The sequence below is a fragment of the Coffea arabica genome, chromosome 6c (assembly GCF_036785885.1).
Source record: "Coffea arabica cultivar ET-39 chromosome 6c, Coffea Arabica ET-39 HiFi, whole genome shotgun sequence".
NCBI classification, from domain to species: Eukaryota; Viridiplantae; Streptophyta; class Magnoliopsida; order Gentianales; family Rubiaceae; genus Coffea; species Coffea arabica.
In genome coordinates, this window is record NC_092320.1 from 12,503,467 (window position 1) to 12,518,651 (window position 15,185).

The following is a 15,185-nucleotide window of genomic DNA, read 5'->3' on the forward strand; positions in this document are numbered from 1 at the left end:
ATGTTCATGCTAGAAGGACAGTGTGACTAGTGAAACTTACAAGAATCACAGCGGTACCACCGGAAGACGGAGGTGGCATACCAAGTATTTTGAGGCCCTTTAACTTCATTAACCAAAGGTTCTCTAAGTTCGACTTACATTGCTTCAGGTCATTCATTTTCAGGATTCCTCCAGCCCCCATTATGTCTGTAACAAGATCAACTGCAATTGATCCATTGTAAAACGCAGCCACACCATATTCTGAGATTTGTTTTGACGTTCTAGACAGATTCTCATTTCGACAGATTTGGCCTGCTTCCAATAGCCTCCCTGCTGGTGCAAATATTTTGCTCAGTCCTTCATCAGCTGAAATTCCTGATTCCTTACTTTCCATCTGCGTGGGAGATATTTTGATACTTCGAATCCCTCTCGAGCAAGTCTCTCTACTGGCTTCACCAGCCTCTTCCAGGGAAGCCTTCTGTATCTTTGCCAAGCATTGTAAAGGCCTGCAAGCTCCCCTGGAACTGCAATAGACAGTACACCTTCTGCTTTCCCATTAGGATTTTGTGCATACAAACCCTAATGCAAATATGGTCTAGTATTGCAAATATGTGTACCTCAGAAGCTAATCCTGGTGCAATTTCTCCCGTGTCAAATGCTTTTACCTCGCCATCATGCGATCTTACACGCATAAATGCACCTCTACCTATTCCACCGGAAGCAGGTTTACAACACAAAAGCAAAGAGCAGCAGCTACTGAAGCATCAACAGCATGGCCTCCTTCAAGCAGAATACGCCTCCCAGTTTTGGAACATCGTCCACCATCCATTGCAACAGCACCATGATGTAGTCCGCCTAGATTCGATGGAAGTAATAGTAGTAGTACAAGCACCAATTGTTGGTATCGTGAATACCAAAAGAAAGAGAAACGCAATAACTGGCCTTGATGATACAACTGGAGCTGAAACAAATTGAGATGATCTCGTTAGTTTGTTTGGCAGTCAAATCAGTTCAACTCAGATCAATTGATCAAACACTATCCTAACGTTCCTTGATCATCAGGATGGACTTTTTGTTTCCAAACCTTTTGGACATCCCTAGACAGGAAATAAACTGCGACAGCGGGGTATATATCTAAGTTACCGACTTCAGTAAACATCAGGTAATCAAAATTAAGCATCATTTTGAAAAGAAAAATCAAGGCATTCCAAGCTTTTCCGATGACATATACAGAATCAAGTTTGTAAGTATAGTATACTACAAACATCGGACTTTAAAGGCTAAAAAGGATGTATGCAGTACTAGAACAATTAACAAAGTGAAGAAACTCAAAACACTTGAAAATTTCAACGATAAAATCACTATTTGCATGGCTTATCCCAATGGTCTGTATAATACATGTGTCTTGATGCAATAAATGAAAAATAAGGCAATAAAAGGAAAGAAATATGTGGAAACCAAGTACCATGTCACTTCTCATCACAAAATGAATAGTAAGACGGTAAAAAAAGAAAGAAATATGAAAACAGGATGTCATATTACTGACATGACATTCTCGTCCTTTTCTCTTTTGTCTTCTATTTCTTTTTTCTACTTGTTTCTAATGCAAGAAACTTGCCATTTATAACAGAAATTAGTCCATGTGACAATTTTTGAACGATCTTAATATATCAATATCGCAGCTTTTTTGTCCCTAGTCAATTGTAATCGAAATCCTTCCTTTGGGCATTAAAATATGTAAAAAAAAAAAAAAAAGAAAAAAAAAAGAAATTGGGTGATTTGTCATTACAGATCTCAAGATGTCAAGTTCTTCATTGCTTGACTTCGAAAATGGGGTACCACGAAATATTTGGGGCAGTGCCCTGTTCATAAGATGAGTAGACACCACTTAAAAAGGCTGCAGATAGTTCAATAAACATGCCATGATTATACTCCTGGGGAGTGCCTGGTTCTTATTTTTTTTTCAGTTTCATGTACAGTGTGTCAATTGTTGTATTCCATAGAAAAACCCAACGTCAATCTCTCTACTTCGGGTCATTATGACGTCTGGAGCTTCCTCCACAAGAATCAGCAGGAGCCAGGAGTATTACTACCATCTTTGTACGCAGGGTTGAAATCAACAGAACTAAAACTAGTAGAAAGTGCTATATAATCAACTGAATAAAATGTCCAAGAGGTGCCAAATATTTTTATCCTCTTGTGGGGTCTTTGATTCTCCTAGTCTACTGATAATGGCGAGAGCATCACTTTCCAGGATAATACATACGGGACATGAATACCTCCTACACAACCAATACCCTTCTAAAATATAGCACAAATTTCAGCGTGCTCAGAGCCAATCAATCCCCTTAGGTAATAATACTATGATTATTCAAGTGGGATGAATTTTGTCCCCCTCTCAACTTGACCACACTTTCAATTTCCAAATACGAAGTAAAAATAGAACTAATCACCATTTGAAACTTGCAAGTGAGGAAATTTGGTCCTAACACAGCACCCTTTGGTAATGCATGCATGCAAAATTACAAATACCACTGGACATTAGCTGTGATCTGTTCTTGGTAATTAATTGTAGTTTTGGCCCTCCACTCTTCTATTGCCCATGCAAAGAAAAGCATTGAACTTCTCCCGATCGATGTCTCACAACACACACACACACACACACACACAAATAGGTGCTGGTTACCTGCTATTTTTGCCCAGTGTCACCTTAAACTCATGGTTACATCATTCTTTGATTTCAACCATTAGATCCTCCTCACATTGTTGTTGTTTTTTTTTTCCCCAAAAAAAAAAAAAAAAAAAAAAAGAACTGCAGTGTGATCAGGTAGTATATTGTATTGATCAAACGACGATAAATTAATTTCATCTCTATTTATGTGCACGGATGCATGATGCACATAATTAAGGAGTTCCATACGAAGCATATTTTTAATTAAGGAGTTCCATTAGTTTCTTCCTTATCGTTATAGCTTAGCATATTCCATTGATAGGGATAGAAGATACAACAACAGACAACTTGACAGCTGAGCCTATTAACTGTTCTTCTTGACGGAAAAATGATAACAACGCGAAAATGAAAAAATTGTTCTAATATAAAATACATGTTGGATTTTTGTGAATGAAAAGAAACTTAGAACTTAATGCGTAAAACGTACGATTGTGTGAATTCACAGAATTCATGGACTTGCTTCTCCTTAGGGCGTGTTTGGCACCCCATAGAATTGGACCAATTAGAATTCCAATTCTTGTGTTTGGATGTGACATTTTTCGTAGAATTAGCATTGAATTCTAATGCTAAATATCAACAACGCGTAATATTTCGGTATCGCTGTGGTTTCCATCATAGTCGAAGAATGGAGTTTCAGTTGGAGTTTCTTGGACTTGATAGTACAAATCATGACAAAGAAATTTACTCATGCAAACTGTATCCACATGGACATGATTAACAATTTGGTACTGGACAAAATGCATAATATCTGCAGAAAAGAAAGATAGTTAATGAAAAGACGTTAAAAAAAAAAAAAAAGTGGTCCAGAAAACGAAGGGGGATATTATCGCAACGGATCTTCTGTCTCACACTCTATGCCATTCTCGGTCCCACTTTTAATTATATTGCTATTTCTCCTTCATAAACATCATGTTTTAGTTCTATTTTTGTTTTCTTAAGATCCAATAACTATTAATGCAGTAATACACAAAATTTAACAAACTCAAAAAATCAAAATGCATAAAAAAAATGAGATTTTTTATGCATTTTCTGCTGTATTTTTTAATTTTCTATTATATATTACTTTTTTGAAGCTGTTGTATTTATTTTTTACTGAATTAATAGTTATTGAATCATAAGGAAACAAAAATAGAACTAAAACATGATATTTATGAAGGAGAAATAGCAATATAATTAAAAGTGTGACAGAGAATGGCACAAAATATGGGACAGAAGATCCGTTGCGGGATATTATACTTCATTTTCATGGGGGCATAAAAATGTACATTTAGGTAAAAGCAACCTCAGCGTGGTAGTGTTCGGCTTTTGTTTAACATAATAAAAATCATTTCTAAGTTTTGGCAGACATATATATCAATGAATGTTACAAAAAGCATCTCTCAATATCTTGCATGATCCCATCATATATTACTTACTCCCTTTTCGAGCAAAATCATCTCTTATCAGGACTTCACAAAAGCTCATGGTCTTATGTGGAAAATCATTTCTTATTAAGAGGAAGTTCAAGTGATGTATTTTTCCTTTCTTTTTTTTTTAGCAGGTAAATTTTCATAAATCACAATATATTGGTATGGCCATATGCTGTAAATTCTGGCACTTTTGCTTTTTTCCTCGGAACCAGACAAACAGTGCAAGCACTTTGGATTTTTTTTTTTTTTTTTTTGCATTTACATTTCTTCAGAAACTTCTTTTCTTTGCGAATGAAGATGGGACAGTAGCTAGGGTATTGCCTCCATATTCACCCGATACCACAGAAGATTTCAGGACTTCAATTGCATGATAGCTATTTAGTATTGTTAACTGATTAAATAGACAATAAAATTGGGATTAATATCCAAATCACAATTTACGAACTTTTATCGAATCAAATTCCATATGAATATGAACTTGAAAGTTTATTAAGTTTTAGATTTCATTTATCTATGCTTGAATCGCATACCAAACCAAGAGCATCTAACAAAAAGGATCTATGACTTTTGAAATTGCTAACATCAATTGCATGATATAAAAAATAACGTAGACATTGAACTAAAACAACGTAGACACTAAGACAACGGTATGTAAAATTATACAACTTTTGTCACTTACAAGGGGCTCCGGTTGGATTAGCCGTTTTTGGAGGTGTTTTTGAAAAATTTTATTGTAGCAGAGTTTTCAGAGTATATTTTGGGATATTTTTAGAAAATATTTTGAAATATTTAAGAGTAGTAGAGTTTTTAAAATATATTTTAAACATTAAAAAAATTTAGATTATATTTTAGAGTATTTTTAAAAATTTTTATAGTATTTTAGAAAAACGGAAGGAATGTGCAAATTTAATCCAAATTATCCAATTTTAAATCAATCCATCTGCTGCCATAAATTGTCCTTTATGATCAATGCTGTGTGTGGGCTGCTGAGCCAGGGTCTGGATCCGGATCCCTGTCAATGGGTCAATTCGATCGGTGTTCCAATCCCATCCTTTATTATGGCGAGCTGGTGACTCGAACATTTCGGTCTTCCCACGCTCTTTTTGGGCGAGTTGGAAACGAATATGCCCGAGTGGAGATAAATAGATTCCTAAATTTGGAGAACTCATCTGCTGCCACGTGTCCTCCTTACCTGGCAACCTCGGCATCGCCACAGCCCAACCGAAAGCATCTTCCATCAATACCCTTGCCTTGCCACTGCCCTCCCACCTCGTCACGCCTGTCCCCCTCCTCCCCTCAAATGGCGCTCGTCTCTTCTGGAACATGAAATCTCACACACCCCAGAATCACACGCAGACAAACTCCAGATATGCTCTTGCACCTTTTTGCATGCACAATTGTTTCTTTTCTTTTTAATCTTTTTTCCTTGAATTAAATCGGTGAGGAGCTTGGTGGAAGTTTGTAGAAGAGGCAAACTGATTCAGCAAAGGGTTTTCTCAATTGGGTTTTTTATTCCTTCTTGGGTGAATTCAAGGCTTTGTTGGCTTCAGAATTATCAGAATCACCAATTTTAGGTACTGTTTGATTGTCGCATTTTTGTTTGCGTGTCATTTCGTTTTTTTTTTTTTTTTTATTGAAGATTTTGATTGGTTTTTTGTTTAAGTTTCAATCTTTGCTTGATCAATAGGGATTCCGTGGATGAATTTTGGATTAATTGGGGTAAGTACTTTTCAAATGGTTTAATCTGTTGGGAATAGTTTAGAATTTTATGTTGGAAAAGGTGTGATTTTTGTCCTCTTTTTGTGGGTTTGATGAAAGTTGTGGGAGTGGTGTTGGGGTGCGTTATAGGGTAAATGGGAGTGACGCAATTAGTTTTTGAGCTTTAGGAACAAGACAAATTCATGTGTAATAAAGGGACTGTGGTTTTGAGTGAATCAGAATTGGAATCTGAGTGTCCCATTAATCAAGAACAGCAGCAGCATCAAGCTGTGTACTTGATGGACAGCCCGACTGTGGCTTCTGGTTCTGCGCCAAACTTGAATGATGAGAACCCGCGTATTAAGTTCTTGTGTAGCTTTGGAGGTAGCATATTGCCTAGGCCTCATGATGGGAAGCTTAGGTATGTGGGTGGGGAGACGAGAATTGTGAGCGTTCCACGTGATATTACATATGAGGAGCTTATGGCAAAAATGAGGGAGCTTTTCGAGGGGGCTATGATTTTGAAGTATCAGCAACCGGATGAAGATCTTGATGCTCTTGTCTCTGTTGTGAATGATGATGATGTGACCAATATGATGGAGGAGTATGATAAGTTGGGTGCTGGTGATGGGTTCACTAGGCTGCGGATTTTTTTGTTTTCACACTCTGATCAAGATGGAACTATGCATTTCATTGACGGGGATGAGAGGGACCATGAGAAGAGGTATGTGGATGCTTTAAACAGCCTTAATGAATCCCCTGAATATAGAAGGAATCATCTTATGGACAACCAATTTGTTGGTCCATTAGATGATGCCCATGTTGTTGCGGAGCAGTTTTTAAGCCAACTGAATCTTGAAGCTGTGGTCCAAAACCAGCGGAACACTGAGATGCCTATGCCACAAATGAATCTTCGACAACTGACAATACCTACTTTAGTTTCAGGACAGCCTCAGCAAACAGCTAGTCAGCGTTACAATGAGATGGATGCTCCATGGAGTCCTGCTTACTACTCCCCTAGGCAACATGGGCACCAGGACCCAAGACAGGTGGCAGAATTTCCAACTTCACCTTCGTCGGGACGCTACCGGGCCCAGTATAATGAGTTCTCGGACAAGAGTTTTGATAGGATGCCTGAGGTTCAAATGAACCATCAATCCCTGTATGAACACCAGCCTCAATATTCAGAGAATTTAGCCTTGTACACCAGTGACAAGGCTGGTTTCCCTGGTAACATACTTCATGGTGCAAATGTCTTTGAAGGAAACAGTGTTTGTGATCATTGTCGAGTTCCTTTCCAGAGAAATCAAGTTTATAATGATGCTCCTTGGAAGCCTGGGGAACATCAACATTTAGAGCCACCTGGGAATGGGTTTCATCAAGCCACTAACCCATGTGCTGAGTGCCCTCCAAATAGGGAAATTCTCATGTTGAACACAGATCCAAACATGCATCATATATACTATCCTAGGGACCAGGATCCTCGACAACTCTATAGTGAAAGTCAGAGTCATGATAGAGGATGGCTTTTGCCACATCAGTCGAATACCAGGCCTGAGGAACCAAGACCACATGTTTCTGTTGCTGGAAGGTTGAGTGATCACTACATTGTTGATAACAACGTGAGTATCTCGCATGGGCATGTAAATGTGTCTGATTCTCTATACATTCCATCACATTTTGTCCATCCAGATGACCCTCGCTATATCCGATCTGGTCCAGAGATGAGCCAAATCTTTCATGACTCAACTGTTGCAACAGGATCTCATATACATGGTCAACCCTCAGATGAAAGAGGAGTTCGGTATGCGAATCCACCTTATGCTTATGCTCCTGATAGTCATTACCCTGTTGCAGGACATACACCTGCGCATGCTTTATGGAGAAACATTCATGGCCCAATGCATGGGGGTCTTTCTTATGAAGGATCCAGTTCCCCTCAGTTGCCTGGTGGTTTGGTCAGTCCTGGATATATTAGAGTGGAAGGCAGTCCTAGTTTGCGAGCTGGGTTAGAGAACCAGAATCCTTGGGTAGACTCCTCTCAGAAAGTAGTGGGTAATGATGGGTCTCTACTATCTGACTATCCTAATGGCCACGCACTAAAATTGGTGCCCACTACTTACAATCAGGAGAGCCAGCTTCTATATAACACAGAACCTGTCAGATCTAACATTGATGTGCTAAATATTGCTACTCCAACAGATCCTTTTATGAGATCTGATTCAGCACCAGCTGTAAATGACAAGCTGTTTTCATCAGCCACTTCTAGAGGAGAACCAAGAATTGAGACTGATGTTTTGAGACCAGTTTGGGTGGATAACACTGTTGAAGGAGGGCATAAAGAAGCAATTCATCTGGAGAAGGCTGAAGATATAGGTGTTTTATCCCATCCTAAGGGAAGTAAAGACTCTGATAATGTCCAATTTCCTGAATCCATCACTTCTGGTCCGATGGTGCATGGTGCAAGAAGCAATGGCACTACAAAACCTGAAGAAAAGGATACTTGCTTCCCTCTTGAAAGGGAACAGTCTGATGACCGTTTAAGCTGCTTACCTGAATTGATTGCATCTGCAAAAAAGGCGACCTTAGATAGTATTGAAGAGGTGAAAGCTAAAGTTCAAGATATTACTGATCCGCATGTTGAGCATGATGCAGCAGTAAAAGAAGAACATCAAAATGAGGCAGATGCGTCGGTGAGTCATTTGCATGCTTTGCCTTACATTGTCTCTGGTTTCAAGCAAAGCAAATAAATTTCCCCATTTTTGGTAGGATGCTCAAGGTGACTTGGAGGTAGATTCTGACAATGAAAATTCAAATAGTCCCAAGATTGAGCTAACTAAAGCTGAGGAAGAAGCTATCAATCGTGGATTGCAGGTAGACAAATAAAACATTTGTGTTTTATAAATTACTGATCTATTGTCCTTCAGTTATTTGGGACACTTTTTTTTCCCCAACATAAGAAGATAAAAACTTCTTTGTTTAATAAAACAATTGAGAGTTCCCATCAATCACCATATTCTTTTTGAGAAAGAATTGATAGCTGAAAATGTAATTGTATCCTAACCCTATCTCTATGAATGGAGTTTTGAGAAGAATTCATTTATTTACTTTAGTATGACCATTTATGCCATGTGATTTTCCACATAGACAATAAAAAATGAAGATCTGGAGGAGATCCGTGAATTAGGCTCGGGCACGTATGGTGCTGTTTTCCATGGGAAATGGAAAGGATCTGATGTAGCAATAAAGAGGATAAAGGCCAGCTGCTTTGCTGGAAGGCCATCTGAAAGAGAACGTTTGGTATGCTTTCTTTTACATTTTGTTTATTAATTTCTTTTCTTTTCTTTTTTTTCCCTAGATGGAAAAACTCTCCTGGATGACCCTGTATTCCCTTTTAACATCATTACTTTCCTAAGAAATGTGTTGTTTCTTTTTGTCATTTTTGTTAGTGGGTCTGTGTAGATACAAAAGATTTCTTTTTTTTTTTCATGCAACGCTACAGAAAAATTTTAATTTTGATAATTTCATATGGTAGCATGTCTCGTGAATTTCTTTGCAATCAGCTATTACGTGTGGTGCAATGGCTAGAGTGGGTAAAAACTATTTAACCCTGAATATTATCTCAGATAGAGGAGAAATTTCATCTTTTTGTTTCATTTTACTAATTTCCTACTACTTGGTAGTTTTCAATCTTTCTTCTAGTTCTTCTGCAGTCGTCATTTTAATACTAGCATTTGCATAGACTACTGTGATTAGGTAGTACGTTGCTTGTCTAGAGCTATTTCATTGATTATCTTGGGGCTTCTGTCAGCTGAAGCATGTGGTGGTTTTGATATGGGTTTCGATACGGTTGGTCATCTAAAACAGTTGGCTTGCTCTTCCAGTTTCTCAAGTCTTGCAAATTTACCTAAAATTTTGTGAATGCTTGAGCAATGTAAATTTTTTTTTATTCGTCAAAGTACAAATGTGACAAGGATTATTTCCTTCCTTTCTGTTGTAAACCTATCTTAATTTTGGTAGGCATGGATTGTAAACCTATCAATTTCAATGATTGATATTGTTAAAGTGATTCATGTGCATGTCAGGCACTAACATGAAAGGTAGGTCATAGTAAGTGTATTTTTCTTTCACAGTTGTGGACATTAGCATCTCACATGCTATATTGATGCATAGCTGATGTATTTTAATTGTATTGAATATTCTTCCATTTTTACTTTTTATTTCCTTAATTTCTTTAAGGTTTTCTTGTGCTTTGTAAATGAAAGTCTGTTGCTTTTGTTTAATATTTTTCTGGTGAAATATGGGAGCTAGCAAATTATATTTAGTTTTGCATCCTTGAGAATAGCTGAAATGATAGATTCACATCATGTTTTAAAAGTGTAAGCACTGTAATATAAGGAGTGAGCTTGAAATTGAAGGATGAATGGAAACAAGGATTTGTTTTCTAGTGGCTTCTCTGCTTTTGGAGGAGAGATGATATTTCAAGAATCTTGGTCTGGGTACTTAATTAGTTGAAAAATTCAAATCTTTAGAACTGACATGCATAGGTATGTAAATTCACAACTACAGCATTGTAGTCAAACATTTTGCTATAATCCTAATTTTTCTTCTTGTCTATTTTCTTAACAATGAGCTTCTAAGTTTTCCATTGTGTTTTTTACCTGAATAATGTGGTTAGCAGTTTGAAATCATGGCCCATTAATATATGTATATTCTTGCAATGAAGGCCATCTGTTAACCACCATCAACAGCTAGTATATTGGGTAGTACTCCATTTTTCCCTCCAGTGCTGTTCTATAGGTCCACCGTTGGCTTGGGTCATGATGCTTGTCTCCATTATGGCAAAACTAACAAGCGTTCTTTGAACTGTGGCAGCATGATTTTACATATTCCTTTTGCACTATGAAGTGCTGGGTAGATGAAATTTTTGAAGTTTGACAAATTAGCTTCTTTTAGGAAATGCCAGTTATTATCATGTTTTGAGCGACAGAATTTGTAGTTTCCCTTCCTTCCTTTAGTGTTTCTCCACCACAAGCCCCTGTATGCTTTCCCACATTATTTATATCCATAAGTACTGCTGTCGCAAAAGGTTAATCACTTTGGGTCAATTTTCGTTTGGATTGCTTAGAATTTTATGTGTCAGTTGATTACTGTTAATATTGAGTCACCTGAAGAAATCCTGACTGGCTGTGTTTCATGGCATTTAGGAGTGGTTTGTTCTTGGTTGACAATTTCATTTGAAGAGATGCTCTAGTTCTCATGAGTTTAACAATACTAGTAACCTAAGGAAGTAGTGAATTCACTAGCACTTTAGGCTCTTTTAACTCCAATCTCCCCACATTTCAAAATAAAAATTAACAAATTGTGGAGAGTTACCTTGGATGACATAATTATACTTTTCGCTCTACTTTTTTCTTTTTTTTTTTTTTTTTCCTTTTACTAGCTAGAGAAAGGTCTAGTTGTTACTGTCTCTCTGCTAGTTCTGACAACATTGGCATATGTGCTGTCTTGTGAGGTTTCTGTGACTGCCTATAAGCAGGATGTTGCTATATTTTCTGTTACAATAGGTTTTAAGTAGGTTTTGGCTGGAACATTAAAGAGTCAAATCGAGCTGCACACTTAACCTGCGATTTAAAACATGCAGTGTCCAAGACTCTTAGAATTCCTAGTCTTCTATTAACTGCTATTTGTAAGTTGTGTGTAGTGTGGCCTTTTGTCCTTCTCATATAGTAGGTTCAGTATGAGTAGTTTACTTCTGAGTCAGGTCTGATCTGTTGATTTGTTCTGTTTATCTAGATTTCAGATTTCTGGAAAGAGGCTCTGATATTAAGCTCACTACACCATCCAAATGTTGTTTCTTTCTATGGTGTCGTCCGTGATGGCCCCGGTGGATCCTTGGCCACTGTGACAGAGTTCATGGTCAATGGATCTCTAAAGCAGTTCCTACAGAAAAAAGACAGGTATGTTTAACATTTTTTTGCTCGTCTTTGCTATTTACTATCTAGAATTTGCTTTTGCATGTAAAAGTTACATTGTTGTTTCATGGGGGAAATCTAAATTAATTATTGATTTGATGGTTCTCTTGTTCATGTTCAACAGAACAATTGACCGTCGGAAGAGACTTATGATTGCTATGGATACTGCATTTGGCATGGAATATCTTCATGGAAAAAATATTGTGCATTTTGATCTAAAATGTGAAAATCTGTTGGTCAATATGAGAGATCCACATCGACCAGTGTGCAAGGTATGTTGAATATGCTTAATCTGACAATCAATCTATCTTTGATTCAACTATCTACAGGGCTGAGTTTTGTAATTTGATTAGCTGTACAAACTATTGCTGTTTTACAGTAGGAATCCTGTTGAATAATCTGATAATATATGTCTTGCGTTTTATTTGGCTCTTTTGGTCATTTATGGCTGATTTTTCTTGTAGATTGGTGATCTTGGCTTATCAAAAGTAAAACAACATACTCTGGTATCGGGAGGGGTTCGTGGGACATTGCCGTGGATGGCACCTGAGCTCCTTAGTGGTAAAAGCAATATGGTATCTGAAAAGGTAACATTTGTCCAACGTAATTGATGAAATTTATGGCCACCATAATCATTTTTTTTCTTTTTTTGTTCTTTTTTTCCCTGTTCCTTTTAGTATAATTAACTTTCTTTTCTGCTCTGCAGATTGATGTCTATTCATTTGGTGTTGTTATGTGGGAGCTGCTAACTGGTGACGAGCCATATAAAGAAATGCATTGTGCTTCCATAATTGGTATCTGCTATATTCTGACATGGCATTCTTTTTATCTTTTGTATATAAACTGTGTTCTTCTGGGTTTCTAGGGGTTTTGTGTATCATATGATCAAAGTTTAGAAAAGAAATGCATTACCCTGTAGCAGCAGTTTTGGGTCTTTAATATACATATCTGGCCACAATGTGCAAAGATACTTCAATGCCTTCGACCTTATCTGGCTACACCCTTCAAAGTTCCTCTCTTTTCATTATTTATCCATAATTTGAGCAGGTGGGATTGTAAACAACACGTTGCGTCCACAAATACCAACTTGGTGCGATCCTGAATGGAAATCATTGATGGAAAGTTGCTGGGCGGCTGATCCAGCAGAGAGGCCATCATTCTCAGAAATATCCCAGAAGTTGAGAAGCATGGCAGCAGCAATGAATCTGAAATGATAATGAATATATTGCAGCAACCATTTGCTTGTTTTGTACGATTTTGTTCATTTTTGAGAGGAACAGTAAGTTGATATGAAGCAGGCAAACATCTGCAACTCTCATCCTTGCCGCTCCCTAACTCTCATTAATCTAGTAATGCAGTATTATTAGCTTGCTTCTCCATCACCTTTATTTTGTCAACACATCTTCATGAAGTAAAACAGTATGCTCTGTGGTCTTGCTATTGCTAGGATATACTTCAACAAAGCCTGAGGAGAGACGTAATTGCATGATCAGACTGTAAGTGCTCACAAAAGACATTTTTTTTTTAATGTATTCTAACCCTGTATGTCAAATGCTTTTTTTTTTTTTTTTTTTTGGTTGATCGTAATTTGCTTGCTTACACTTTGACGTGCAGGTTGTCGAACATAGTGGTGTTAAGATGGCAAGGCTGTTCTTCCAATATGGAAGCCTTTTTTTTATCTCCGTCTTGAGGTTGAATTGTCTTGCTACTGTACATAGTTTTAGTTGCTTTAAATAGGGAACCACTCCTCTGCTCCAAAGATTTAGTTCCAAAACTTCGAGCTATATTTACACTCCTGTTTTTGACAATATAATTTACCCAAATTTCCAATTAGGAATTGCGTTTGCACCATCAATGTGGAAAGTATACAACGTAATTGATCAACTTTTCCGCTCTCTCTCTCTCTCAACTTTGTTCAAGAATGATGCAAAACTGGCCAGAATCAAGTGCGAGTCCCCAGTGGGTTTGTTGTGTTGGAAATCTGTGTCTTTTATTTTCTTCTTCTCCTTTTTTGTGGTGAGTAGAAAATCTGTTTCAAGTATGAACGACTGTGACAGAACAAAAACTGCCTGTACTTTTCATTAGACCCACCCTTTTACCAACTTGATTAGATGATTGTGTGTGTTTTCGTGTGTGTTTGTGTGTGCCGTTGACCTGATTGTCTTCCCCTGCATGAAACGGCGTTGATAGCTGGGTGGACTTTTGAGGCTTGCTAATTATTGAAGCAACCAACCAAGTTAAAATTATCCTAAGGTCAAATTCGCTGATGCCAGCACCCATATATATATATGTCTGGGCCTTTCACTTGCCGACTATTCTTGTATACCTAATACGCGGGGTATGACTTTTCATTTGAAAGTCAACATTCTTACTTGCCGCTTGACTTCACGCCACGTGCCAGGTGAACACAAAACACACCTGCTTGAGCATTGTTTGTTTCGAGGTTTTAGCCTCGACTACTGTCAGGAATGAAGAATATCAACATTTTGAGCTTTCATCTACTTTCGTCCAATCTTTGTAGCTTGTGCATGATCACCTTGTGCGATTCCCTTGGGTAGGAGAATTCTTGTGGGGGGGGGGGGGGGGGGGATGGGTATGGTTTAGATGAATATATCTTTAAGCTACAATAGGGAAACTCGAGGAAATAAGTAAATAAATGTATTTTATAGCTCAATTATATAAAAACATGAGATGTTTATACGATAAACATGGACTTGAGAATGGTTTTGAAACAAAATCAAGAGATGGGTTATCTTTTACTCTACTTTATGACGAGTTGGGTGTCTCATAAAATATCAATTTAAACTTTATAAAAAGGACAGATTCGTGTCAGAATAATAGTCTATCATATATTGAATCATTTTTAAAATATAAAGGAAATGAGATCAAATTGAACTTTGAAGAGAGGGATAAAAGAGGCGCATGTGCATGGTAACCGGCTTACTTGTAGGATGGCAAGTGATAAGGCACAAGTCAATTTCTTGGATGCCATAAAGTGATGGATTTGTTAAACGATGGAGTTGACGATGATATAGAAAACATGTTATTGGAGGGATTAGGACTCACAATTGAGCTCAGCAACTGCGTCCGCTTGCAGCGTCTTTGCTTGATCATTTACAAAAAGTGCATGGCGACAATAACAGCTTGATTAATCTACATGCTACTTTAATTAAATTAAACAAAAGTCATTAGTGTCTCATTCTAGGAATAATTAATCTAGATTAGTCCCCTGTTAGCATGTTTGCCAACCCCTTTGCAGAGGGGACTCTTTCAGTTTCGTAGAGTTTGCTGCCTTAATGTAATACATACATCGGCAGTACGCCTAAGAAAAACATATTTGCACTCCTCTTCGGCTTAAACATCCTAATCACTTTTTATTAGTATATTACGATA

At 37.5% G+C, this 15,185-nt stretch overlaps 1 protein-coding gene and 1 pseudogene across 2 annotated transcripts; one reads left to right on the plus strand and one right to left on the minus strand.

The window, feature by feature from the left end:
* Positions 1–4: 4 nt before the first annotated feature.
* Positions 5–808, minus strand: LOC140008626 (glutathione hydrolase 2-like; annotated as a pseudogene).
* A 4,402-nt stretch (positions 809–5,210) lies between these two features.
* LOC113691823 (uncharacterized) lies at positions 5,211–13,676 on the plus strand. 2 transcript variants are annotated; one of them, XM_072052949.1, is made up of 11 exons: positions 5,362–5,693; positions 5,807–8,510; positions 8,587–8,691; positions 8,965–9,117; positions 11,614–11,777; positions 11,917–12,064; positions 12,257–12,379; positions 12,499–12,586; positions 12,840–13,071; positions 13,240–13,288; positions 13,407–13,629. In XM_072052949.1, exons 2-9 carry the CDS (start codon positions 6,021–6,023, stop codon positions 13,004–13,006), a joined length of 3,438 nt encoding a protein of 1,145 aa, XP_071909050.1. In that variant the 5' UTR covers positions 5,362–5,693; positions 5,807–6,020; the 3' UTR covers positions 13,007–13,071; positions 13,240–13,288; positions 13,407–13,629. The 2 variants fall into 2 exon arrangements, with proteins under 2 accessions (XP_071909049.1, XP_071909050.1); XM_072052948.1 differs by having other exon boundaries at positions 5,211–5,693; positions 12,840–13,288; positions 13,407–13,676.
* Positions 13,677–15,185: the final 1,509 nt, after the last annotated feature.

Coding starts and splice junctions, on each gene's coding strand:
- LOC113691823 (XM_072052948.1), top strand. CDS start 6,021: ATGTGTAATAAAGGGACTGTGGTTTTGAGTGAATCAGAATTGGAATCT. Junction 8,511..8,586: donor AAAATGAGGCAGATGCGTCG/GTGAGTCATTTG, acceptor CATTTTTGGTAG/GATGCTCAAGGTGACTTGGA. Junction 11,778..11,916: donor TTCCTACAGAAAAAAGACAG/GTATGTTTAACA, acceptor CATGTTCAACAG/AACAATTGACCGTCGGAAGA.